This window comes from Ochotona princeps, chromosome 28, assembly GCF_030435755.1.
Source record: "Ochotona princeps isolate mOchPri1 chromosome 28, mOchPri1.hap1, whole genome shotgun sequence".
NCBI classification, from domain to species: Eukaryota; Metazoa; Chordata; class Mammalia; order Lagomorpha; family Ochotonidae; genus Ochotona; species Ochotona princeps.
In genome coordinates this window covers 1,808,389-1,834,468 of record NC_080859.1, presented here as the reverse complement: position 1 = coordinate 1,834,468, position 26,080 = coordinate 1,808,389, and the positions used below count along the sequence as shown (strand labels likewise).

Below are 26,080 nucleotides of genomic sequence, written 5' to 3'. Positions count from 1 at the left end.
TTTAAGAGAGATGAATTATTTTTGAAATGCTTAAAAAAAAAAGGCCCAGGGCCTGGCGTGGTAGCCTAGTGGTTAAGGTCCTTGCCTCGCATGCACTGGGATTCTATATGGCCATCGGTTCTAATCCCGGCGGCCCTGCTTCCCATCCAGTCGAGGACGGCCCAAAGCCTTGAGCCTCTGCACCGCAAGGGAGACCCAGAGGAGGCTCCTGGCTTCAGATCGGCTCAGCTCCAGCCGTTGCAGTGACATGAGGAGTGAACCAGCAGATGGAAGATCTTTCTCTATGTTTCTTCTCTCTGTATATCTGCCTTTCCCATAAAAATAAATAAATCGTAAAAGAAAAAAAAAAGCCTAGTGCCTAAATCCTTACCTTGCATCCACCAGGATCCCTTATGGGTTCTGGCTTATGCCCTGGCTGCTGTACTTCCCATCCACCTCGCTGTTTGGGGCCCTAGAAAGGAGGGAGGACGGCCTAAAGCCTTTGGGACCCCGAACTCACATGACAAACCAGGAAGAAGCTCCTACCTCCTGGCTTTGCATGGGCTCAGCTCAGACCACTGCGGTCATGTTGGGAGTGAACCAGTAGATGGAAGATCTGTCTCTGCTCTAGAAGTATAGAATGTACTGATACAGATAACATCTTCTGGTGGGTAGATCATGAATAGGATTTTTTCCCCCTGTCTAAAGAATACACACTGGGGTTTATTGCATAGCATAGTGAGCTAAGCTTCTGCCTGCTACGCGACATCCTATATGGGCACCATTTTGTGTCTCAGCTGCTCTACTTCTGATCCAATTCCCTGGTGATGCACCCGAGAAAGTAAATGCATCATACTTTAAAGCTTTTCTTCATCACACAATTATATGGGAGCAAGCCAGCGCAGAAAATTCATCAAAACCCCCACCCCACCTCCCTCTCCTTCGGTTTATTTACTCTCTCCTCCCTTTCCCTCACCTCTCTCCTTCTCCCTCTACCTGTGGGTAAGAGTTATATTTCAAATAAATCTTAGAAATACAAGCACAGGGCACCGGTTCTAATCCCAGTGGCCCTGCTTCCAATCCAGCTCCCTGCTTGTGGCCTGGGGAAGCAGTCGAGGACGGCCCAAAGCTTTGGGACCCTGCACCAATGTGGGAGACCCAGAGGAGGCTCCTGGCTCCTGATCAGCTCAGTTCCAGCAGTTGCTGTCACTCATATGGGAGACCTGGAGGAAACATCTGACTCCCAGGGTTTGATCGGCTCAGCTCTGGTCACTGCAGCAATTTGGGGAGTGAATCAGTGGATGGGAGATCTTTCTGTCTCTCCTTCTCTTTCTGTAAATCTGCTTTTCCAATAAAAATAAATCTTTTTTTAACAATGGCACATGTGCGTAAGATACATGCTGGGTCCTCCTGGTTCCCATATGCTCCAGAGACCCAGAGCAGTCAGGGTGGTTCATGGAGAGCAGAGCCTGACGCGCTAGGCTGCAGGCCACACTGGCCAGGATAGCTGCACAGTACTGCAGCAATCCAAGTGCTAGGTCTATCACAATATTGAGTGACAACACAAAGGAGACATGTCACTTGTGGCACTTTGCTGTTCTATATCCTGACTTGTGAATCAAGGGAAAGGGAGACACTTGCCTATTCCCACATCCGTGCCCTGCCCCATGCACTGCTAATGCTCTCAAATACACTCCGCTAGCGACGCCCCAAGTTAACCCTTTATATAAATACACCATCTTGACCCGTTGATTTAGCAAGTGTCATAATCTGAGATCGGCTATAAAATGCAACCTTAAAAGCTGCTTGTGACTTTGAAGCTCTACCATTAAATCACTGTGGCTTTCAAAACAAACCTCGTGATGAAGAAATAGTAGAACTAAACAGTACTCAAAACATTACAAGGGAGACAGAGATAGGCGAGGGTCCTTGCAGGAAGCAGGAGTGAGCACTGCCCAGGACCATCACAGCTGGGTCACAAACACAATACATTACACAGAATTAGCTTTGAAGATGCATAAAAATGGGCTGTGCAGCCTGCACTAGGGCTGTCGACAGAAGCCAGGTATCTACACACAGCTGTGAGTGTGTGTGATCAGGACACACAGCCAGCTGGGCTCAGGCCACAGCACAGGATACCTTGATCTGCTGCCTTCTCAGCATGGCGAGTTCTCTCATGTCTCGGAACGGCTGTAGCAGGTACTGGTAGAGTTCCGTCGTGGCTTCGGCCAGGCTGCTGTACGCCTCATCCTCCCGCTGGTACAGGTCCAAGAGCTCCACCATGCTCTCTGTATTCTTGTGCTTATCCAAGAGCTGCAGAATCAATCACAACAACCTATTAGCAAATCTGATGGTTCCTGTTTAGGACCGCAGAATTGTGCAACACAAATGCAAGAGAGAACTAAAAAAGCTGCTTTTCTTAACATCGCTGCTCCACGTCCAATCCAGCTCCCTCATCATGTACCTGTGAGGGCACAGCAAGACGGACCAATTACAGGAGTCCCTACTGGTACAGGGGAGACCAGAAGGAGTTCCAGGTTCTGGCTCTGCCCTGGCCCAGCCTACCACTTCTTTTTGGTTTTTTTTTTAAAGATTTATTTATTTTTTTTTTTATCGCAAAGTCAGATATACAGAGGAGAAGAGACGGAGAGGAAGATCTTCTGTCCAATAATTCACTCCCCAAGCGGCCACAAGGGCCGGAGCTGAGCCAATCTGAAACCAGGAGCCAGGAGCCCTTCCAGGTCTCCCACATTGGTGCAGGGTCTAGAACTGGCGGCCACCAGGACTAGAACTGGCGGCCATATGGGATCCCGGAGCGTGCAGGGCGAGGACCTTAACCACTACGCTATCACGCCGGGCCCAAGCCTACCACTTCTAATCCAGCTCACTGCTAATGGCCTAAGAAAAAGCAGAGGACAGCCCAAGTGCTTAGGCCTGTGGGAGACACCAGGAGAAACTGCAGGCTCTAGGCTTCATCTGGCTCTGCCCTGGCCCTTGCAGCAACATGGAAAGTAAACGAGCAATAAGAAACTTCTGTGTCTCCCTTTCTCTCTCTAACTCCAACATTCAAATAAACAAACCTTAAAAAAAGAAAGCAAAGAAGCCCACAGTACTCGCATAACCACTTGCAGCACAGAGAAGAGGTCTCTTTTTAAGTACAAATTTTTAAAAATCTATCCCATTTGCTCAGATTCATAACATGGAGTTCATGACACAAGCAAGACACCAGAAAAAGAGAAAGCAAGTCCAAATCTTGAAATTTCTGGCTCATCACAGAGTACATGCAGGCACACCCTAGACAACACTTAATGAAGTTAGTATACATTGCAGTTACAGCCTTCTGCAAGGGAGGCACCTGGGGGAAGGCAACAATCCGGACATGCTACAATGTCTCATTGACAGCCCCAGGATATGATTTAAAATTAGCAGACCTCCAAAGAAGTAAGGACACAGAACTATTCAAAACACAATACATGGAGGAAAAAACCCAAGATGACAGAGACTCAGAGTCAGCAAAGATAGAAGAGCAGCACTACCACTGCCAAGGGACATAGAGAGCACACAGCACACACCTCCACAGCACGGAGCTGCCGGGGACAGCGGGGCCAGCGGGGCCAGCGGGACAGTTCACCTCCACAGTGCCAAGGGACACAGAGAGCACACAGCACACACCTCCACAGCACGGAGCTGCCGGGGGCAGCGGGGGCAGCGGGACAGTTCACCTCCACAGTGCCAAGGGACACAGAGAGCACACAGCACACACCTCCACAGCACGGAGCTGCCGGGGGCAGCGGGACAGTTCACCTCCACAGTGCCAAGGGACATAGAGAGCACACAGCACACACCTCCACAGCACGGAGCTGCCGGGGGCAGCGGGGGCAGCGGGGCCAGCGGAACAGTTCACCTCCACAGTGCCAAGGGACACAGAGAGACCCCAGAGTACACACACGGACACAGCACGGAACTACTGGGGAGCAGTGGCAACAGTTCATCTTGTAAATGCCGGAATGCCATGCAGGTGCCAGTCTGTGTCCCGACGGCCCCATTTCCATCCAACTCCCTGCCTGTGGCCTGGGAAAGCAGTCTAGGATGGCCCAAAGCCTTGGGACCCTGCACCCATGGGGGAGACTCAGAAGAAGCTCCTGGCTCCTGGTTTCAGATCAGCTCAGCTCCAATCATTTGGGGAGTGAACCAGCAGATGCAAGATCTTTGTTTCTCCTTCCTTCTGTAAATCTGATCTGACTTTCCAATAAGCACATAAATCTTTAAAAAAATAAAAATAAAGGCACACTGATACTGAAAAGTCCAATACTGGATTGCATTTCACTTGATTGGAATAGAGCACAACAATAATGCCAGTAAACAATCTTATTTAAAAGGAAATGGGGAGTCCAGCGCGATAGCATAATGGTTAAAGTCCTTGCCTTGAACGCGCCGGGATCCTATACAGCACCAGTTCTAGTCCCAGCAGCTCCACTTCCCATCCAGCTCCCTGTTTGTGGCCTGGATAAGCAGTCAAGCACAGCCCAAAGCCTTGGGACCCTGCACCCGTGTAGAAGACCTTGAGGAAGTTTGTGGCTCCTGGCTTTGGATCAGCGCAGCTCTGGCCGTTGCGCTCACTTGGGGAGTGAATCATCAGAAGATCTTCTTCTGTGTCTCTCCTCCTCTCTGTATATCTGACTTTGTGATAAAAATAAAATAAATCTTTGAAGAGAAAAAAAAAAACTATGTTGGGGGGCAGGTGAAAGAGACTTTTCAAAAAAATAAATGAACAGAATCCTGATAACTGACTGGAAAGTATGTTAAAGATATATTTAGTCAGGTTCCAGCAACAGATAATGGTGCATAAGGATATTTCAGAAAAAAATTTACCTCTGAAAAGAGCCAGAGAAAAATAACATGTAAGAGGCACACAGGGATGCTGACTTCAAATGACTAACAATTCAGACAGAATACCGTACGTGACAAATGAGCAGATTGTTCCAGAACGGAACACATGAGCATATAATGTATATATGTGTACATGTGTGGCACATGTGACTAACACATACTGAACAGCTAGAAGGGACGGGGTGGAGAGGAACCCACCACATGGCACACACAGGCTCCCACACTTCAGGTGAAGGGGACATTATTCACCCTAGGAAGGGTATATCCCCATGGAAACCACTAGAAGAATACGTGGAAGTATAGCTATAAACATAAGATTGCAGTGGAATTCTAAAAATACTACAAGAGTCAGCAATGTGGCCTGCAGGATAGAGCCACTACCTGCAATGCTGGCATCTCATTCAGGCATCAGTCTACGCCCCAGCCACTCCACCTCTGCTACAGCTCCCTGCAGATGATGGCCAAGTGTCTGTGGCCCAGCACCAACACGAGAGACCTTAACTCTCCCTCTAGCTCTTTCTCTCCCCTCCCCTTGCTCTGCTGTTCATAGAAACAACAAGTCATTTTAAAAGAAACAAGGAATTACATTAACTGTAACTTGACACGGGCTGGTCACAGGCTGCACAGCGGCAGCACAGCAGGCAAAGCCTTCAGCCAGCATCCCACAGCAGTGCTGGTCTGTGCTCCCCTGTTGCGCTGCTCCCCAGCTCCCTGTTAACATGCCTGGAAGGTCCCAAGAGCTTGTGGGAGACCTGGAGGAAGCCCCTCCTCCCAGGCTTTGCCACTGCAGCCATGTGGGATATGAACCAGCAGATGGAAGCATTCTGTCTCCCCCCTCCCTTTACAACTCTCTCAAATAAACATCATACAGTCTCCAACAAATCTGTTAGCCCTGAAAACAAGTCAAACTCAAACAAAACTTTAGCACAGAGTATATATGTTCTGACTAAAGCAGAATTATAGCAATGTGGAAGGATCTGAATATCAACATATTTTAAAAGCCTGAAGATTATGGGACTGGAGGTGATGCAACTGCTTAACCCTCTGTCTGCAGTACTGTCATTCCGTGCAGGAATAATACAAAATAAAAAAAAATCTAAAAAAAAAAAAAAAGAAATCACTGTGAAGTCACCACCACCACCAATCACCTGGATGGAACCACCATCTGCCGACTACCTCATCCAAGAGCACCACAACACACATTCTTAAAGCACATGACAGCCTCACCCCAACACCCTCTGGGATGTAAAATACACCATAACAAATTTAAAGGCACAGAAGTCATATAAACTACAATGGGATTAAAACAGAAATCATTCACATTTTTACGGGATTTTTATTTTACTGGAGTTACAGAAAGGAAGAGACTAAGATCTTCCCTTTGCTCATGGCCCCAAATGGCCACAGGCATCCCGTGCTGGGATAGTCTGAATCTGGGAAAAGGGTTTCTTCCATGTGGAAATATTTAACAGCAAACTTCTTTTTTGTTGTTGTTTTTGTTTTGTTTTGTTTTGGTTGTTTTTGTAATGAGAGGCAGATTCTGCAGAGAAAGGTCATCCACCTACTAGTTCTCTGGCCAGCAGCCGCAGCAGCCAGAGCTGGGCAGGCCCAAAGCTGGTGCCATTAGCTTCTGGGTCTCCCAGGGCACCAAGGACTTGACCCATTCTCTACTGCTTTCCCAAACCACAAGCAGGCAGCTAGGGCAGACGTAGACCAGCCAGGAACCCAGCGCAGTGGCTCAGTGGCTAAAATCCTCACCTCTCAAGCACCAGACTCCCATATGGGCACTGGTTTGCATGCCAGCTGCTCTACTTCCCTACCTGTGGCCTGGTAAAGCAGTAGAAGGAAGGAAAGAAGACCCAAAACCTTGGACCCTACACCCATGCGGGAGACAAGGAGGAAGCTTCTTTCTGGCTCTTGGCTTCAGATCAGCTCAGTTCCAACTACTGCAGTCACTTGAGAAGTAAACCAGCAGAAGGAAGATCTTTCTTCCTCTCTTCTCTCTGTAAATCTGTCTTTCCAATAAAAATAAATTAATCAAAAAACCCTCAATCTTTCCCATCCTGATCCACCACATAATCATTATAAAAAGTGAAATTAAAAGATAAATAAAGGCGGCCCAGCGCAATAGTGTAATGGCTAAAGTCCTTGCCTTGAATGCACCGGGATCCCATATGGGCGCTGGTTCTAATCCCAGTGGCTCCACTTCCCATCTAGTGGCCCGGGAAAGCAGTTGAGGACAGCCCAAAGCCTTGGAACCCAGCACCCGTGTGGGAGACCCGCAAGAGACTCCTGGCTTTGGACTGTCTCAGCTCTAGCTGTTGTGGCTGCTTAGGGAGTCAATCATCGGACGGAAGATCTTCCTCTCTGCCTCTTCTCTGTGTATCTGCTTTCCCAGTGAAAATAAATGAATCTTTAAATAAATAAATAAGGAAAAAAGAAATAAAAGAGAAAAAACAATTTAAAAAAATCCAGAATAAAAAAAAACACCAAAAACAAACAAACAAAAAAGAACATCCAGCATGCCAGTTTCACAGGGCACACTGTTGCACAAGCCACGACAGCAACACTTCTTCACATGTGGGTCACAAAAAAAGTTTTAAACCAATAAAAATGGAAATTAAAACTTTGAAAATTTTCAGGATGCATTGAAGCAGTAATTGGGAAAAGCTTGTATCACTGAATAAATCATTGAACCAGAGGATCTAAGAATCAATAACCTATATTTACACTTTTAGGAATCTAGGGTAAGACTAAATGGAACCCATACAGGAGTGGCCTGTGGTCTAGCAGGCAAGTTGCTGCCCAGTGCCCCTGCATCCCACACCAGGAACCAGGGCGGCTCCTGATTCATCTTCCTGCTTCCATGGCCCTGAGAAAACAGTAAGCCATGGCTTGAATTCCTGCCACCTAACAGGGAGACCCACCTGAACCGAGCTCCTGGCTCCTGGTCCAACACAGGTGTTTCTGCCATTATGGGTTAAACCAACAGAGGGGAGCTCTAGGCCTGTCTCTCAAATACAAAGTACAATTCTAAAAGTCAAAGTAAAGGGCCAGTACGATATAGCTGGGCAACCCTCCACCCGCGACACCAGCATCCCATGTCCTGGCTGTGCCATGGGAAAGCAGTGGAGGATGAATGAAGCCTTTGGGACCCTGCACCCACATGTGAGACCCAGAAGAAGCTCCTGGCTTCAGATCAATTCAGCTCAAGCCATTGCAGCCATCTGGCGAGTGAACCAGTGGATAGAAGATCTTTGTCTCTTCCTATCTGCCTTTCAAGTAAATCTAAAAAAATTCAAAGCAGAGGAAATAGTAAAAAATTAAGGGAAAAATCAAGTGGAGTCTGGAGATATTTCATCATGATTGGAATGGCAAGATCGGCAGCAATACAGAACTGTTGAACTGTAAACCCCACTTGAGCAGAACCCTCGGTGCATGCCCCACACTGGGGACCCTGGGATGGTTGGGAGGCTGGGGGTGGCTTCTCCGCTTATCTCCCCTCCCCCTTGATACAGGAAAGAAAAAAAGAGAATGTCAAAACAATGGTCTCACCCACTTTCCTCAAGCCCTTGACCCTAATCAAAAATGTAAAACTTATCAAAAATAATATGTATCCAACTAAAAAGATAGACAAATCAGATAAATAAGGAAAATCTTAATCAGGAACTCGGGAAAAATTATAAACAAAAGGAACTGATAAACTTTTTGCAATGATAAAAAAAAATGGACAACACAAACTACTAACATCAGACTTGAAAAGACCCAACTACCACTGATGGTAAAAGGATTTAAAAAACCGCTAATCACTATGGCCACAAATTTTACAACTTAAGTAAAAACTTAAGTAAAACTGATGAACTCCTTAAAAGACAGTAATCTAACAGAACAGGCCTACAGCTGGTCAACACACTGAGCTTCCACCAGGAACAGAATCAGCCCTCCTGGGTTCACAGGACGTTATGGGATCTTTCTACCAGAACTCTTCCTAGCTCATCATCATGCCTATCAGGCAGCAGCAAAAAGACATTACAAGCAAACACACCACACACCAGCGTCCATGACCCTTACCAAAACACGAGCAGGTCAAACCCTTCAGTCTGTGAGAACAACCCAACGTGATGTGCTCAGTACGCGAGGCTAGCTCAGCGCTCAGGAATCATAAGATAAGCCAAGCTGTCAACAGGCCAAGAGCAGCACCTGACCAATCAATACAGGCCGACACAGGCCAGCCTCACTCGTTCATCAACCCACCCTGCACGCTGAAAACAGCTTTCTGTGAGGGTGGAGGGCTAGCAAACAGAACACAGGCCAGGCCCCATGAAATCCTGGTTGAGGCTGCAGCCAAAGGGAAGTCAAAAAGCCTTGTTTTTCTAAGACTTGTCTAGTTCATGAAGGATTAGCCTTTCGGGAGCTACTTTCCAAATCAAAGAAACCTCGTTCTCTGAAGACTGAAAAGGTATCATTCAGGCAAGCAGGAATGGCAAGACTGGAAGACCAACTGTCACATGCGAGGCTGCAAGCCCCAACAGAAACGATAACATAAGATTAGCAACTTGGGCCTGGTGCGGTAGCCTAGCAGCTAAAGTCCTCACCTTGCTTGCACCAGGACCCATTATGGGTGTCGGTTCATATCTCGGCAGCTCCGCTTCCCATCCAGCTCCCTGCTTGTGGCCTGGGAAAGCAGTTGAGGAAGACCCAAAGCTTGGGACCCTGTACCCGCGTGGGAGACCCAGAAGAGCTCCTGACTCAGATGGCCTCAGATCGGTGCAGCACTGGCCGTTGCGGCCGCTTGGGGAGTGAACCATCGGAGGAAGATCTTCCTCTCTGTCTCTCCTCCTCTCTGATCAGTTCAGTTCTGGCCATTGCAGCCCATTTAAGAAATAAAACAGCAAATGGAGGATCTTCCTTCCTCTCTTCTTCTCTCCGTAAATCTGCCTTTCCAATAACAAACAAACAAACCTCTTTTTTTAAAAAAAGTAAATCATATCTTTCCATTTGAAATTTTTTTAAGATTTATTTATTTTTATTGGAAAGTCAGACTTTTTTACAGAGAGGAAACAGAAAGATCCCCCATCCACTGGTCCATCCCCACTGCTTTCCCAGGCCAAAAGCAGGGAGCTGGATGGCAAGCGGAGCAGCCGAAACACAAACCAGTGCCCACATAGGATCCCAGTGCATGCAGGGCGAGGACCCTGGCCACTAGTTTACCATGCCAGGCCCCCATTTGGAAGTTATATGTACAGACCTTTGTCCATGTAACAAAGAAACTTAGGAGCACTTGCCTCCAAAAAGAGTGATCCAGAGGGGGCTGGGAGGAGGTGGAGCAGCTGTACGTGTCTACGTTTGGCTGAGTGATCACTCTACAAGTACATGCATGCAAGTCTTCCCACTCCATGCCTGCTCCTCTCCTCCCCAATCCACCCCCAAGGTGTTCCGGCTCACACAGAGAAACAGAAATATGAAATCATGCCCTTCCTCCCTTCACTATAGGTCACAAGCTGCACTGTTCCCTGAAGCTGGGGTGTGACACAGTCAGAGGATGCTCTCTGCTCTCCTCCTGTGGGCCTGCCTAGCACTTAAAGTGATGAAATCCGATGTGAAATCATCTATTTTACGCTACAAGGGAAAAAAGGAGAGCCAATAAAATAACAGTGGCTGCTGGAGTGGTCAACTTCGACTCAGCTCAGACCATGGCGCTTACTGCCTCCAGGCTGGAGCCTGCCTCCCATTGCACACCCATTAAAGAAAGGTGGGATAAAAAAAATAAACAGGAAACAGCAAAGCAAGATGCTTCTTTATAGTGAATCACAAACTATTCTTTCACAGTTTAAAATACTATTTATTTGAAAGGTATAGCAAGCAAGGATCTTGCATCCACAGGCTTACTCTGCAAATGTCCACAACACCCCCGACTGGGCCAGGCTGAAGTCAGGAGCTCGACTATGACGACATGCGTCCTCCATGTGGATGGCAAAGGCCCAGGCAGCTGGACCGTCAGCAGCTCCCTTCCCAGGCACATGAGCCGCTAGGATTAGAACCAATGCTGCAACTTGTGACCTGTCTCTCCTTGCAAGCTAACTCAGAAATCCTTTCAGTTCACTGGAAAATGGCACCCAAATTTCTGAAATACCCAAAGTGTTGAAAGGAGGAGAAAAAACGGTAGCAACAGCTCTCCAAGTTCTCACGTCCCTTCCAGGTCCTCGAAGGTCACAATGGAACGGCCCAGCCCTCAGACACTCGGCTTCCTGGAGCTCCTCTTCCAGACAGGAGAGGAAATGCTACACTTGAGACACTAACTCACCAGGACAGCCCTAGTGGTATGTGTCACCCAGGGGACAACGAGGCAGCCTGCGCAAACATGAAACATGCCTACCAGCACTTTACAAGGCTATGTGCAACTAAGCCAACAGGCCCGCAGAGGCCACTGGCATCTCACCTGACACTGCTAACTTATTCATCTGTCTTGGTGATTAAGTGTCACATTCTTCCAATCTTAAAGATGCATCTTAACAACTTCATTTCAAAAGATGCAATTTAGGGCCCAGTGGCGTGGCCTAGCGGCCAAAGTCCTTACCTTGAACGCCCCGGGATCCCATATGGGCGCCGGTTCTAATCCCGGCAGCTCCACTTCCCATCCAGCTCCCTGCTTGTGGCCTGGCAAAGCAGTCGAGGACGGTCCAATGCATTGGGATGCTGCACCCGCGTGGGAGACCCGGAAGAGGTTCCTGGTTCCCGGCTTCGGATCGGCGCAGCACTGGCCGTTGCGGCTCACTTGGGGAGTGAATCATCGGATGGAAGATCTTCCTCTCTGTCTCTCCTCCTCTGTATATCTGACTTTGTAATAAAAATAAATCTTTAAAAAAAAAAAGATGCAATTTACTAGTCTAGATAATTTTCTGCAATTCATGATAAAAGACCAGGTGAAACACTAATTACTCGGCTGTTACAATTAGTTTAATTTCCTATTTTGTTAGCTGTAAACTAACAAAGTCCAGGGAATGGAAAGCTGAGCTTTGGACATCAGCACTCTATGAAGTTAGAAATATGCATAAATGTTACAAAAATGTGCAAAGTAAGACTAGGAAGAAACTTTGAAGAAAACTGGGTTATGTAGGATTAAGGAAGTTCGGGCACACAGGGCTCAGGCCTGCTGAGTGAGGTGCTCAACTACTAGTTCCAAACCAGGCACATCTGCTGTCAAATCTGAGGTAATTATTTTGCTCCACTGATCCACTTAAAAGACATGAAGCAAAGAGTATTATATCTTTAAGACTATTAGTCTTAAATACGCTGGCCTTGGACCTGGAGTGATAGCCTAGCAGCTAAAGTCCTCACCTTGCATGTTCTGAGATCCCATATGGTCACTGGTTCATGTCCCAGCTGCTCCACCTCCCATCCAGCTCCCTGCTTATGGCTTGGGAAAGCAGTCAAGGACGGCTCAAAGCCTTGGGACCCTGCACCTGTGTGGGAGACCTGGAAGAGAATCCGGGTTCCTGGCTTCAGATTGGCACAGCTCCAGCCATTGTGGCCAGTTGAGGAATGAATCAACGGATAGAAGATCTTTCTCTCTGTTTCTCTTCCTCTCTGTATCTTTCTAATAAAAATAAAATACATTGGCCTTGTAAGAACACATCACTCCTTCTAGTTTCCCTGATCGCTTACTTATTGCAATCCTCTTTCAACCAACCCTGATAAGATCGGTTGGCGCTCTACCTAGAAGGTCTTAACTATCTGATACGTGAAAGAAAACTCGGCTGAAATGCAAAAGTGTCTGTAGGGCCAGAACTTACAAGGTTCTAAACTTGAGCAAGACTTCTACAAACCATCTTGAGAAAACTGGGACAGTTAAGTTGCTGCATGGGACGCTGGCATCCTGTATCAGGCCTGCACTGTGCCTTCATGTCCATGCAAGGACCCAGCAGACGGCAGCTCAGACTGGCCCCTGTGACCCACACTGGGCCAGCCTGAGCTGCTCTGAGCCTATGGAGAGCAAACCAGTGTGTGGGGAACTTCTCTGTCTCTCCCTCACAAGCACAATGGAAAGAGAGCTGCCTAAAGGCCCCGTGCATGCACTCCTTTCCTGTGACTCTTCACTTTGGTTTCTAACTCAATAACCAGTTACAGAGGAAACCTACTGTGCCACAACATCTGCCCCTACTTTGGAAATATTCAACATGCAGTCTGACATGCCAGCCCCTGTTGTGGCAAGCCTGGTCCTCAGCAGATACATACTGGATGCATGAGGGACAGTCAACTAGGATCGCTGGCAACAAAAAAAAAATTGATGAAAAAATGTGATAATAGTAGGTGATACTTACTGAGGGTTTCTACCTGCCAGACACCATGCCAACAACTTCACATACACTTTTTAATTCTTCCTAACAACCTTAGGATGTGATTAAACTGCTACAGCACTTTGTAGATAAATTACCGGAAGCAGAGGCTCACAGACATGCCAAAACTTACGATGCTGCAAGACAGAAGGGGTGGACCCCCCACAGCTTGCTCAGGCCCTCAGCCACTACTCCAGATGGCCTCTGCTCATGCCACTCTAGCACCAATCTTACATCCAGAGAGACTCAAAATGACAGTTCACGCAGAGAGCAGCAACTGAACAACTAACCGAAGAATGGTGCAAGGAGGGTACAGAGGACCAAATTCTAATTTCATAATTCCATTCCCTCCAGGTTCCCATCTTTAGACACACAAATATGATCAGTATTTCTAATGAACAACACCTAATCCCAGCTCCCTGCCAATATAGCTCAGAGGGGCAACAGGTGATGCTGTTCCTGGCCCCCAAACCTGGTCTGCCCCAGCCATCACAGGGACCAGAAGTAAACCAGCAGATGGTAGCTCCATCACTAACACCCCACTAAATTTTTAACAAAACGAATCATTTCCACCAATAATAGTAGTGTCAATCCAAGTTGTGTGTCCCATAAGTCCTGCTTATAGCCCACTCCAGGTCCTCCAGGTGGCCAAAAGCAGCTCTGTGGTCACAGTTCAGTGAGCTGGGGACATCACTCCCTCTTAACGAATGCATCCCATCCCACCTTACTTCCGGCTTAAATACTGCCACAGTTAAGCCAATCCATCTTTCCGCTCCTAATCTCTTTACAAATACTGCATGAGACACAGAACACCACACCTGCTGGCTCACTCATCCAATGCTCAATGGCCAAGGCTAACCTGGGGCTGAATCAGGAGCTCAGGCCAGGTTCCTTCACCCATGACCTAAAGACCCTGCCCCAAGGGCCAGCACCAACAGCATGCCACAGCTGGCATGAAGTCCACGTGGGCATCTTCAGTACCATCTTAGTACCCCAAATGCCTCTTAATCCTCTCCTTGTCAACCCTATTTTTGTCACAACCTTTTCATTTTCCTGTAGCAGCAGCCATAACATTAAATTCACTCAGCTGATATAAAAGAAAAAAGCAGGTAACAATTACAAACTAAAATACAGCAAGAAGTTAATGCTGGAACTAGTCTCCCTTCTGACGTTCTGGCCTTCGGAGAACAATTAAGCTTGTAAGGAGAGTAATTCTCTTACTTAATGCAGCTGTGAGGGGACAGAAACGCAACGTTAAATTCAGGGTTTTGGACTACTTATTTTTTTATGGACTACTTATTTTAAATGAGAGTAAAACCTGAGATCAGTACAGGAGGCATCGGTATAAAATACACCTAATTTTACTACACATGGGGAGAATTAGGAAATGTTAGTAAGAGAAAACAAGTTCGCGCTTTCTTCAAGTAAAATATCTGCAAAAACTCCTTACACCATCTAAATAAATCCACTCTTGGCCGCCTCAAAATGCAAAACACATCATACCATATTTGAACATCAGTATACACTAGTTCTTCCGGCAGCTAAGTTATAAACAAGTCAGCCCTTGGCTCAACATGGCGAGCAGGCCTCCTGCCACATCATCGGGGCTGTGGCTGGGTGGCTAACAGGAGATGAAGACGTGAAAGCTTTCAGGGGGCAGAGTACTAAACGAGGGTAAATGCTACCTGAAACCGTTATCTGCAAGAGGCTATCCAGGGAAGAGGAGAGAGAATGGATGAAGTAATCATACAGGTGAAATCGGTAGGTACAGCTGTCCTCCTGTATGTCCACCAAGCTGGTTAAACCTGAAATACAACTGGAGAATTATTTGGTCTGTAGATGTATTATTTTAAATAAATGTCTACTGCAATCATTGTTGGACTAAGTTATAAACAAGTCTGCATAGCAAAGGCCTGTGCTTTCAGACTCCGAGCTCTGTGCACCAAATATGGAGGCACAGCTCACACAGCCTCCCTTGGCATCACCGTACGCTCTGCTCCAGACCAAACAGGTGTTGACAGGAACTGTACAGCTGCCCACCAAGTCACTAGTGCAGTCCTCTCCAGTGCAGACACTGACCATGCAATCAGTGACCGCAGGATGGGCAGGCTCCAGCAGTGTCACAGGCACATGGGTCCAACACAGGAGAAGTGGCAAATTCACCCAACCTCCTGACAGGCTTTTGGACCAGCCCTCACTGGAATGCCTGAGTGGGACTGCAAGCCCTGGCTCCTGACTGCAGCTGCCTATGAACGCAGACTCTGGGAGCAGCAACGAGCCTTGTAGGCCTTTAGTGAGTGAACCACTAGATCGGCCCTTTCTCTCACTGTCAGTGAAATCCTTCTCAGCTTGTGAGCAGACACAAAGACCAGCAATAGCAGAAGCTTAGCTTGATCAAGGTGCACTAGATGTCGGGCCCATTCTTAGGGCTTTTCACCACACCTTTTCTAAACCACTCCATGAAACATGTCTACCATCCTCAATTTACTCAGGAGTTGGGGCCCTGCCACCCACACGGGAGACCTGGACAGGTTTCCCTGCTCTGGCTCCCGCCCAGCTCTGGCCATCTCAGGCCATTGGGAGGATGAATCAGCCAATGAGAACTTTGTCCTTGCCTCTCAACTATTTTTTAAAAATTGAGGAAGAAAAACTGAAGAATAAGTAACGAGTTACGTGAGGACAAGGAAGCACACACAAACCACCACTGCCTGGGGCTGGTTCCATCACAGCTGCTCCACTTCCACCTATTTAACGTTTCTGGGAAAGCAGAAGACGACATGAGTGCTTGGGATCCTACACCCACACGGGACACTCAGAAGCTCCAGGCTCCTGGCTTCCGCCATTTTGGCCATTTGTGATGGGAACAAATAGATAAGATCTGTCTCCAACTTCTTCTCGAATAAATCTTTAAAAACACCACTGCCCTATAATAATGTCTCTCTATCCCCAAAGTGGTCAGGCCTTTCAGGGTGTGAAAGCCCAGGTAATGCAGACACACGGTGACCTCATCACCTCACTGCAAATGCCACACCTGTCACCACCTAAACGTGGACGAGACGTAAAACCAGTGTCTCATTTCCCATCCTGGCCACACGCTACTGTGGGCCTTGAAGAACACCCAGCTAATCCCACTGTACAAACCAAAAATGAAGGCGGACAGCCTGAAGTGTCAGGTGACAGGCTGAAGTCAAGCTCCCAGAACCAGGGCCAACGTGAGGGAGTTGTTTTCCAGAGCCAAGTTCAATGCTATTTCTGCACTACACATTAACGAATGGCACAATGCAGGGATACAAGCTCTTGGCCTCATCTATTCCTAGCGCCATAACATACTAGGTGACCAACTTTAACTTTCCAAGGGCCTGGCACAGTAGCCTAGTGGCTAAAGTCCTTGCCCTGCACGCGCCGGAATCCCATATGGGTACCGGTTCTAATCCCGGCAGCCCCGCTTTCTCATCCAGCTCCCTGCTTGTGGCCTGGAAAAGCAGTCGAGGACGGCCCAAAGCCTTGGGACCCTGCACCCATGTGAGAGACCTGGAAGAGGCTCTGGGCTCCTGACTTTGGATTGGCTCAGCTCTGGCCGTTGCGGCCGCTTGAGGAGTGAATCAATGGATGGAAGATATTCCTCTCTGCCTCTCCTCTCTGTATTTCTGCCTTTCCAATAAAAACAGATAGCTAAATAAATAAATAAATCTTTAAAAAATTTTTCTTCCCAAATAACTAGTTATTGTTCACTATCATATTCTCCCAATTCCTGTGTTCCTTCCACACAGAGATACCATTTGTAAGATCCTAGCCAGCAGCCTCAAATTTCAGGTTAGACATAACTCCAAGTCATTAACGTAATACATTTAAAAAATCATTCTCTAAAATGTCTAGCCCATCAGACATAATTTTTGAATGATTTATATATTTATTTGAAAGACAAAGTTAAAGAAAAAGAGATATTACATCCACCAGTTCACTCCCCCAAATGGCCAGAACAGGTAGAGCCGGATAAATCCAACACCAGGAGCCAGAGGCTTCTTCTAAGTCTCCCATGTCGGTATAAGAGCCCAAGCACTTGGATTAGCTTCTGCTGCTTTCCCAGACACTTTAACAGGCAGCTGGATCAGAGGTAGAGCAGCCTAGACTTGAACCAATGTTCACATGGGATGTCAGGGCTACAGGGGGGCAGTCTTACATGGAACGCCACAACACTGACCCCAGACCTACTTTTATTTCATAACCTATTTTGCAAAAACCTTCCCTAAAGCATCTAAAAATAAGTCTGCATACAATCTTTAACAATATTTAATTTAAAACCGAAGGGACAAGGGCCCAGTAACGTGGCCTAGCAGCCAAATCCTCACCTTGAACATGCCGGGATCCCATACTGGCGCCAGTTCTAGTCCCAGCAGCTCCACTTCCCATCCAGCTCCCTGCTTGTGGCCTGGGAAAGCAGTCGAGGATGGCCCAAAGCCTTGGGACCCTGCACCCATGTGGGAGACCTGGAGGAAGTTCCTGGCTCCTGGCTTCAGTTCGGCACTTCACTGGCCGTTGTACTCACTTGGAGAGTGAATCATCGGACAGAAGATCTTCCTCTCTGTCTCTCCTCCTCTCTGTATATCTGACTTTGTAATAAAAATAAATAAATCTTTAAAAAAATTCGCAAAAATAAATAAATAAAATTGAAAGGACAAACATAAAGTCAATTTAAGAAAACTCACAAAATTCCCTAAGTTTCTGCAAAATGACTCCTACCTTCTCTGTGTTACCTTCAATAACACACACACACGCGCGCTGTGACACGCTTCTTGGTTCTACCCGTACTCAACACGCCACACTCCTCCAAACAGGACCAACAACCAGCATGTAGCTTCTGGTGCCCATGGCCCTGACCTTCCTAGCCACACTGGGGCCTGGGCAGGCAGAGCAAGCACATGGTGGCCCACTAATGGAAGAGCCACATGAAACTTCAAAATTAGACACACACATTCACCCATCAAAATATTGCCCCTGCTGACAGCAATGTCCTATGTATGGCCCACGAATGGTCGAACCAAGCAGCCTTTGTGAGGGCCGGCCCTATGGCACAACAAGCTAAGCATCTGCCTGTGGTCCTGGCATCCTATATGGACACCAGTTTGGTCCCTGCTGTTTCACTTTCCATCCAGCTCCCTGTTAATGGCCTGGGAAAGCAGCAGAGGATGGCACAAGCTCTCGGGCCCTGCATCCACACAGGAGGCCTGAAAGAAGCTCCTGGCCATTGTGGCCCTTTGGGGATAGAAGATTCCTCCCTCTCTGTCTCCTTCTATTTACCTCTTTGTAACTCTCTTTCAAGCAAAAATAGAAAAATCTTAACAAAACAAAAAAGCAGCATTTCAAATATAGTAAGTAACAACACAGAAGGCACAGGGCCAGTATTGCAACACAGCTGGTTAAGCTGCTGCCTACAAGGCCAGCATTCCGTATCAGTTAGCTGCTCAGCTTCTTATCCAGCTCCCTCTTAACATGGCTGGGAAAGTTGTGGAGGACAGCCCAAGTGCTTGGGCTCCTGGCTTCCGCCTGCTCCAGCTCCTGCTGTTGGAACCATATGGGGAGTACATCACTGGTGGAGAGTGAAACCTCCTCCCTCTGAAAATTGCCTATCAAACTGATACATAATCTTAAAAAAAAAAAAAAAGGCAATGGAGGGCAGTACCAGACTGAAAGAAGCTATGTGTGAAGAAGGTGAATTCAGACAATTGCTGTCATGTTTGACAACAATTCCGCGACCCACCAGTTCCCTTCCAAAACATAGAGACACCTCTGTAACCACATTAGGAAAGTCTTCCAAAACTATGCAGCAGACCTCGGTGGTGCAGGGGTGTTCAAGGGGCAGCAGCAGAGACCACTGCCACAAGGAATGATCGGGAAGACAGCCTGCCATTTCTGTTTACTGAAGCACCTGCCTAGAAGCATGCATTCTTTTTCTTGCATATCTCCTTTCTGTCAGTGATGTAAAAAAAGGGGAGGGACTGCCACGGCCAAGTACTGGGTTAAGCTACCACCTCCAACACCAGCATCCCATCCCACAAGGCACTGGCTGTTCAGTTTTGGATCCAGTTCCTTGCCAACGCTCCTGGTCAAGAAGCAGATGGTCCAGTTGACTGAGTCCCCAAACCTACTTGGGAGACCCAGATGAAGCTCTTGGCTTCTGGCTTCAGCCTGGCCCAGTACTGGCCATGAGGGCCATCTGGTCAGTGAACCAATGGGCTGAAGACATCTTTCTCTCTCCCTCTCTAATTCTTTCAAAGAAACAAATCTCACAAAAACAGAAAAGTATAGTTTATTTGGACCCAGGATCAAAAAAAGGTTAGTATCAAAACCATTATTTCAAAGGCTTTCAAAGTTTTCATCACAATAAGAATTCCACAAAATCCACTTAGCAGTCTGCATTATTTAGGGAAATAACATGAGCAGAGTCAGCACCAAGTTAACCACAAGGCTACAACTCTCACTCAGCCATTACTTCTTTCCTTCTGGAGCCCACTGTGGAGGTACCACAGCCAGGGAGGCCTTCCTGAACCAGCCTTTCCTAATCCCTTACACCCAGCTATGGCCACAGCTTCCCAGCCCGACAAAGATGGACCCCGGTCTCCTCTCCAACAGTCCAACTCCAGGTTTCTGCAGCCCATCTGAGTCTGCCAGAATTCACAGCAGGGAAAAGGGATGGTTCCTTGCCCTTCCTCTGTTAAATAACCTTGGAAGTCAGAACTGCTTCTTCTGAGCCATTTTAGGACACAAAGGCAAACCACGCCTGGACACTCTCAGCATAAACCTGTCCTTCCATCCCTAGGCAACCTCTCTCCTCTCAAACACAACACGCAGCCAGCCTAACCCTCCGGCCGGCCAGAATTAATCTGAAATAAACTGAGTCACTTCACTTTCAAAGTCAAATTACTGAGCGGATGGAATTTTAAAATAACGCCCCTCTCCACCCTCAGCAGTGGAGTCTGACATCCTTCCAACGTGTCCAGAGAACAAACATAAGCCTTTAAACAAGAAGCAAACAGGCAGAGGCCAACGCTGCAGCCCTCAGGGTACAGCACCACCTGCGATGCCAACATCCTATGAGCACTGAATGGAGTCCCAGCTGCTCTGCTTCTGCTCCAGCTTCCTGCCCATGTACCTGGGAGGGCAGCCCAAGGTCCCACCAAGATTCAGTGGCGGAGGCGGGGATGGACTCCAGGTTCCTGGCCTCAGCCTCGCCCAGCTGCATCTGTGTGGCCATCTGAGGAGTGAACCTAGGGATGGACAATCTGTTTCCCTCTCTCTCCCCTTCTAACTCTACCTTTCAAATATAAAGAGTAAATCTAAATATAATATATTTTCTCTAAGATAATATGAAGTCAAATGCTGGGTTCCGTGTGATGGGTGTGGAAGACACGAAGGTGTGGAGAGTATTGTTCCATCGCAGGCAGGGCCGCAAGGAATTTCCCGCTGCACGGCAGGGCCCGGCGGATGTCTCTACGACCACCTGAATGCAGCTCCAGCTCCCTTTGCATGGACACCGGATAACCCCGCTGAGATTTCTATAATTTATTTAGGCATTGTCTACCTCTGTGGAGTTCATGTTTACTACCAGTGTGAGCTTGGAAGTTGATTTTGCTGATACCCTTTTAGCCAAAGGGCCTTTCATTACTGTTTCTGTATAAATAAAGTGGACAGCTTTATTGCATTGTCCACAATGATCATGGAATCCTAGTGGTCCGTCTATTTTCTCTATGCCTCATCCACGCACCCTTCCGAACTCAGTTGGAGCTAGACTCTGGCAGTCAAATCTAAGGACTTTACATGTGAACTTTACCTTAATTCACTTTCTAGTTACTTGTACCTTTCATAATTAAGATCTTGTGATGTGATTCATCAATCATTCACAAGAGACTAATTGTTTATACTCATCTGAGATTGCTAATGTCCCTTTTATCACTGTTATTGCTATTGCCCATAAGTACCAAGGACCTAGTCCTCACCGTACCTTCATTAGTGCCTTGGGACACGCGCTGACATTTATTCTTACGCGAAGATGCTGGTCACTCCTTGTCACCACCCTAGAGTCACACCGACACCTGAGTCATGTTCATCAACCCCATGTGCTTGAACGTTCACCACCCTTTTTTTCCTTTTACTTCTCCCCATGGCGAACTGTACTCAAGGGGCTACATCATGGAAATGCAGTGGAAATTACGTTCAAAGGTGGAAACAGAGAGGTCCTTATCCATGTACTACAAGGATGGACTAGCAACAAAATGACTGACAAGCTCCTACACTGATGAGACACCCCAGTGGCAGCATGATGAACTGTGAAAATTCACGGAAGACACCCACTGTAAGACTGGAGGGGAGGAGTGGGGAGGGGAGGAGAGGGAAGGGGAACAGAGGGAACTTGGGGAGGGGAAAAGGAAACCCTGGTGCCAACTAAACTATCAAAAAACAATTTTTAAAAAAAGTCAGTCTAGAGAAAAAAAGAACACCAACCAGTGACCAGTGATGAGGTCTGGCAGGCCTGACCCAAGCCTGGACTGACACCAGCGCAGGCCCAATCTGAGCTGGGGTTCCTAAACAGCTTAGCCCTGACCAAACCCGGAGCCCCGAGAGGACATCGTGGCTCTCTACAAGGCTGGAGTGGAAGTCTGAGGAACACTTCAGTCCATGAACAAGAAGGCGCCTCCTAGCAGCCTCCCCTCTACGGGCCAGCAGTTATTCACATCTTCAATGCTAAGACTCCTGCCAGCACTTCCACTGCCTGGTGGGAATGAGGTCACAAACAGTGCTAAGTCCACCTCAGCCCAGCTCTTTCTGAGCAGAAGACAGGATTCCCACCGTCCACTATGCACGCAGCTCACAAAACGGGAGATCAACTGGGCAGACAGCAGCATTGGGTCCATTTCTATAAACAAAATAAATCCCAACATGAACACTGCAACTAAGGTTCCCTATGGACCCGCTCTTCTTCAGAAACCATGTTTTACAAAATCCAGATCAAAGGTGAGCTCCAATATGGGCCACCCCACCCCAACACACACTGGTAACAGGACTCTGCTCTAACCAACCAGCAAGCTACCCTGTCCCCCAACACACACCGCTGCTACTGGACTCTATACACACACACAACAGGACTCTGCTCTGACCAACCAGCGCGATACTGCAGAAACCATTCCAACAGGCCTGGTAGCTCCTGCACCCCAGTAAAGATCACATATATTTAAACCATTGAAAAGTCCGGGACTTACCCACTAGGAACTAAGTTCACATTTTCACGAATAGACAATCTACATGAAACGTATGCTTAATTTGTGGTATACAATCTTACAGTTCTGTCATCTAAAAAAAAAAAACCTCAATGCATCGATTGTAAATCCCCACAAATAATCATTTGCAGTTAACCAAATGTGTGAACTGTTAAGAAAAACCATGTGCAGAACGGCTAAGGCTTAATCCCGGGCATTTCACAGGAGACATCATGACTTGTTGGTGACCCTGTACTGCAGCCCAGCATGCTCGGGAGCTAAGCCCCCGCCAAGGCGCCCTGAGCTGGTGGCAGCTGACTCACAGCAGGGCCTTCGAGGTGAGGGGCACCTTGAAGACCAGCAATGTGGCCCCACTCCCCTTTCACAGCTCCCTGTTGGCAGGCCTGGGAGAACAGTGGATGTGGCCTAAGTGCTGGGAACCCTGCCACTCACACGGAGACCTGGGTGATGCAAGCTCCTGCTTATAGTCCTCTCAGTAAACCAGTGCGTGGACAAGCTCCCCTTCTCCCTTCCAAACAGATAAACGAACGCTATCATGGGCCCCTTACAATGGCTCAACTAGCTAATCTATACAGACACGATAGTGTCCCAGCTGACGCAGATTCCTGCTTACAGCCTGGGCCAAGCAGCCATGGGAGATGAGAAGGAAGCTCCTGGCTCCTGATCGGCTCAGCTACAGCCACTGTGGACACTTGGAGTGAACCAGCAGATGAAGATGCTTTTATGTCAAATCTGCCTTTCCCCGGTAGCCCCGCTTCCCATCCAGCTCCCTGCCTGTGGCCTGGGAAAGCAGTCAAGGACGCCCCAAAGCCTTGGGACCCTGCACCCGTGTGGGAGACTCGGAAGAGTCTGGCTTCGCGTCGCCGCAGCACTGGCCTATTTGGGGAGTGAACCAGGGGATGGAAGATCTGTTTCTCCTTCTCTCTGCAAATCTGCCTTTCCAATAGAAATAAATAAATCTTCAAAATATAGATTTAAAAAATGCTAACACAAACCAAGTCAACTTGAGAACTGAAAAGCACTGAATTGGGTGGCGTTCCTAATCAACAGGACACAAACAGGCCAGGACTTCCCCATGGACTGCCAAACCCAAGGCAGTGCCAGGCTTCGAAGACCACGGTCACCCATCACTCACACCTGAGCTCGCTGTTTTTCTCAAGGCAATCTTCCCACAGAAATCAGAAAACAATCTTACTGTGCTCCCTGACAGCCTTTTTTCAAATACTAATCAAGTCAGATTCGAAAAGAACTTACACCCCTATTCAGTGACTTACAACCTAGTCCTTTCGCTGAGGTGCTTCCCAATGCATTGAAAGAGACAATGGCAAAGAGAATCTTAAAATATCCGTCTTATAAAAAAACAGTTGCTCTAAGATCTAGAAAACTACTTTTCAGTAGCTAGTTTTTGCCCCTCCGCCCCCGTATTCAGTGTCCCAGCCAGGCCTACAAGCTCCGCAGGAGCGAGGGGGCAGCAGCACTGCCTTCCCAGGGCGCTGGGGACAGCAGGGCGGCAGGGCCCCGGCCAGCAGCAGGACCACGCATGGGCCTTGGAGGGCCAGCTCCCGCAGGGCAGGGGCAGGAGTGCCCGGCCGCCCTCCGCAGGCAGGTGCCGACCCCTGGGCACTGCCAACCCTCCGCCAGGCAGGAGCCGACCCCCGGGCGCTGCCCGCCCTCCGCCAGGCAGGAGCCGACCCCCGGGCGCTGCCCACCCTCCGCCAGGCAGGAGCCGACCCCCGGGCGCTGCCCACCCTCCGCCAGGCAGGAGCCGACCCCCGGGCGCTGCCCACCCTCCGCCAGGCAGGAGCCGACCCCCGGGCGCTGCCCACCCTCCAGCAGGCAGGAGCCGACCCCCGGGCGCTGCCCACCCTCCGCCAGGCAGGAGCCGACCCCCGGGCGCTGCCCGCCCTCCAGCAGGCAGGAGCCGACCCCCGGGCGCTGCCCGCCCTCCGCCAGGCAGGAGCCGACCCCCGGGCGCTGCCCGCCCTCCGCCAGGCAGGAGCCGACCCCCGGGCGCTGCCCGCCCTCCAGCAGGCAGGAGCCGACCCCCGGGCGCTGCCCGCCCTCCAGCAGGCAGGAGCCGACCCCCGGGCGCTGCCCGCCCTCCAGCAGGCAGGAGCCGACCCCCGGGCGCTGCCAAGCCTCCGCCAGGCAGGAGCCGACCCCTGGGCGCTGCCCACCCTCCGCCAGGCAGGAGCCGACCCCCGGGCGCTGCCCGCCCTCCGCCAGGCAGGAGCCGACCCCCGGGCGCTGCCCGCCCTCCTCGGTGCCGACCCCGGGGCGCCGCCCGCCCGCCCTCCACACCGGGGACCCCGCGGGCAGCCGCGCCCCCTCGGACCTCCTGGATGCGCTTCCGCGCGCGCTGCAGCACCTCCTCGTAGCCCTTCTGGCGCAGCTCGCTCAGGCTCTCGTAGTACTCCTCGGGGTCGTCGCTCTCGGTGAACAGCACCTGCGACAGGATCTTCCAGCCGCACGTGTCCAGGCCGTGGCCCAGGTAGACCTGCAGCTGGTAGCAGAGCGCGTCCACCTCCTGCTCGCTCATCTCCGGGGCGCCCCCGAACAGCACGCTCCACATGCCCGAGGGCTCCTCCGGGAACAGCGGCAGGCACGGCTCGAGCTGCGAGTTGACGGCGCACAGCTGCTGGTGCACGGCGCGCAGGTCCTGGAAGGAGAAGAGGCCGGCCCAGCTGCAGCCGTCGGCCGCCGCCTCGTCCCGCGCCTCGGGGTCCTCCGCGGGCCTGGCGGGAGCGGCGCGCGCCGGGGAGCCGGGCCCGGGGGAGGCGGCGGCCTCGGGCCTGCCCGCCACGCCGCCCTGCGCGCGGGCCCCGTCGGCCGCCGGCTCCCGGGAGCCGCTCCTCTGGCGCTGCGCCGTGCGGTTGTGGCAGGTGATGGCGAACTTGCCCTCCACCTCGTTCCAGGCCACGATGAACACGAACTTGTGCTTCTCGCGCTCGTCGAACACGTGAGGCCGCACGGCCACCCAGTCCGACTCGAGCGTCTCCTCGAGCGCGAAGGCCATGGCGGCGGCGGGGCCCGCGGGCGGCCTCGGTGGCGACGCCGCGCCCGCTCACGCAGCCATCTTAGCGCGCCCCGCCGGGCTCCTTTGTGGCGCGTCCTCTGCCCGGAGCAGGTGGTTCACATGGCCACGGGCGGCCGCCGCCTGCCCGCCGAGGCCGCCGCTGAGGCGCTGAGGCGCCCGGTGTGGGGACGCGAGGGTCTCGCCGCCCGCCCGGCCTCGCCGCCGCCGGCCGCCGCTCTCCCTCCTCGTCCTCCTCGTCCGCCCGCGGCCGCGGCCCGCGCCGACCGCCTCACGGAGCCCCGCGTCTACTAAACTCGGCGCCTCAGCATCGCCTCAGTGTTGCCGTCCGGCTGCTGACGTCGGCGGCTCCACGAGGGGCGTAAACACGGGCACGTGCCGCACGCTGGTGACGTGGCAGCGGCGCGCGTCCCGCCCGCCGGCGGTCGGCCACGCCCCTGCCGGCGGCCTGCCCTCCCACCGCGCCGCCACGCCCCCGCCGCCTAGGCCACGCCCCGCCGGCCGTCTGCCCTCCCACCGCGCCGCCACGCCCCCGCCGCCTAGGCCACGCCCCGCCGGCGGTCCGCCCT

General features: G+C 50.2%; 1 protein-coding gene across 1 annotated transcript in view; it reads right to left on the bottom strand.

The window, feature by feature from the left end:
- Positions 1-25,870, bottom strand: part of JMY (junction mediating and regulatory protein, p53 cofactor) — a 41,268-nt gene extending 15,398 nt beyond the window's left edge. Inside the window, exons 1-2 of the mRNA XM_058656284.1 lie at positions 24,813-25,870; positions 2,119-2,292 (exon numbers count right to left, since the gene is read on the bottom strand). Coding sequence (XP_058512267.1) covers positions 2,119-2,292; positions 24,813-25,493 — 855 coding nt within the window. The 5' untranslated portion in view covers positions 25,494-25,870. The remainder of the gene's footprint in view (positions 1-2,118; positions 2,293-24,812) is intronic.
- Positions 25,871-26,080: the final 210 nt, after the last annotated feature.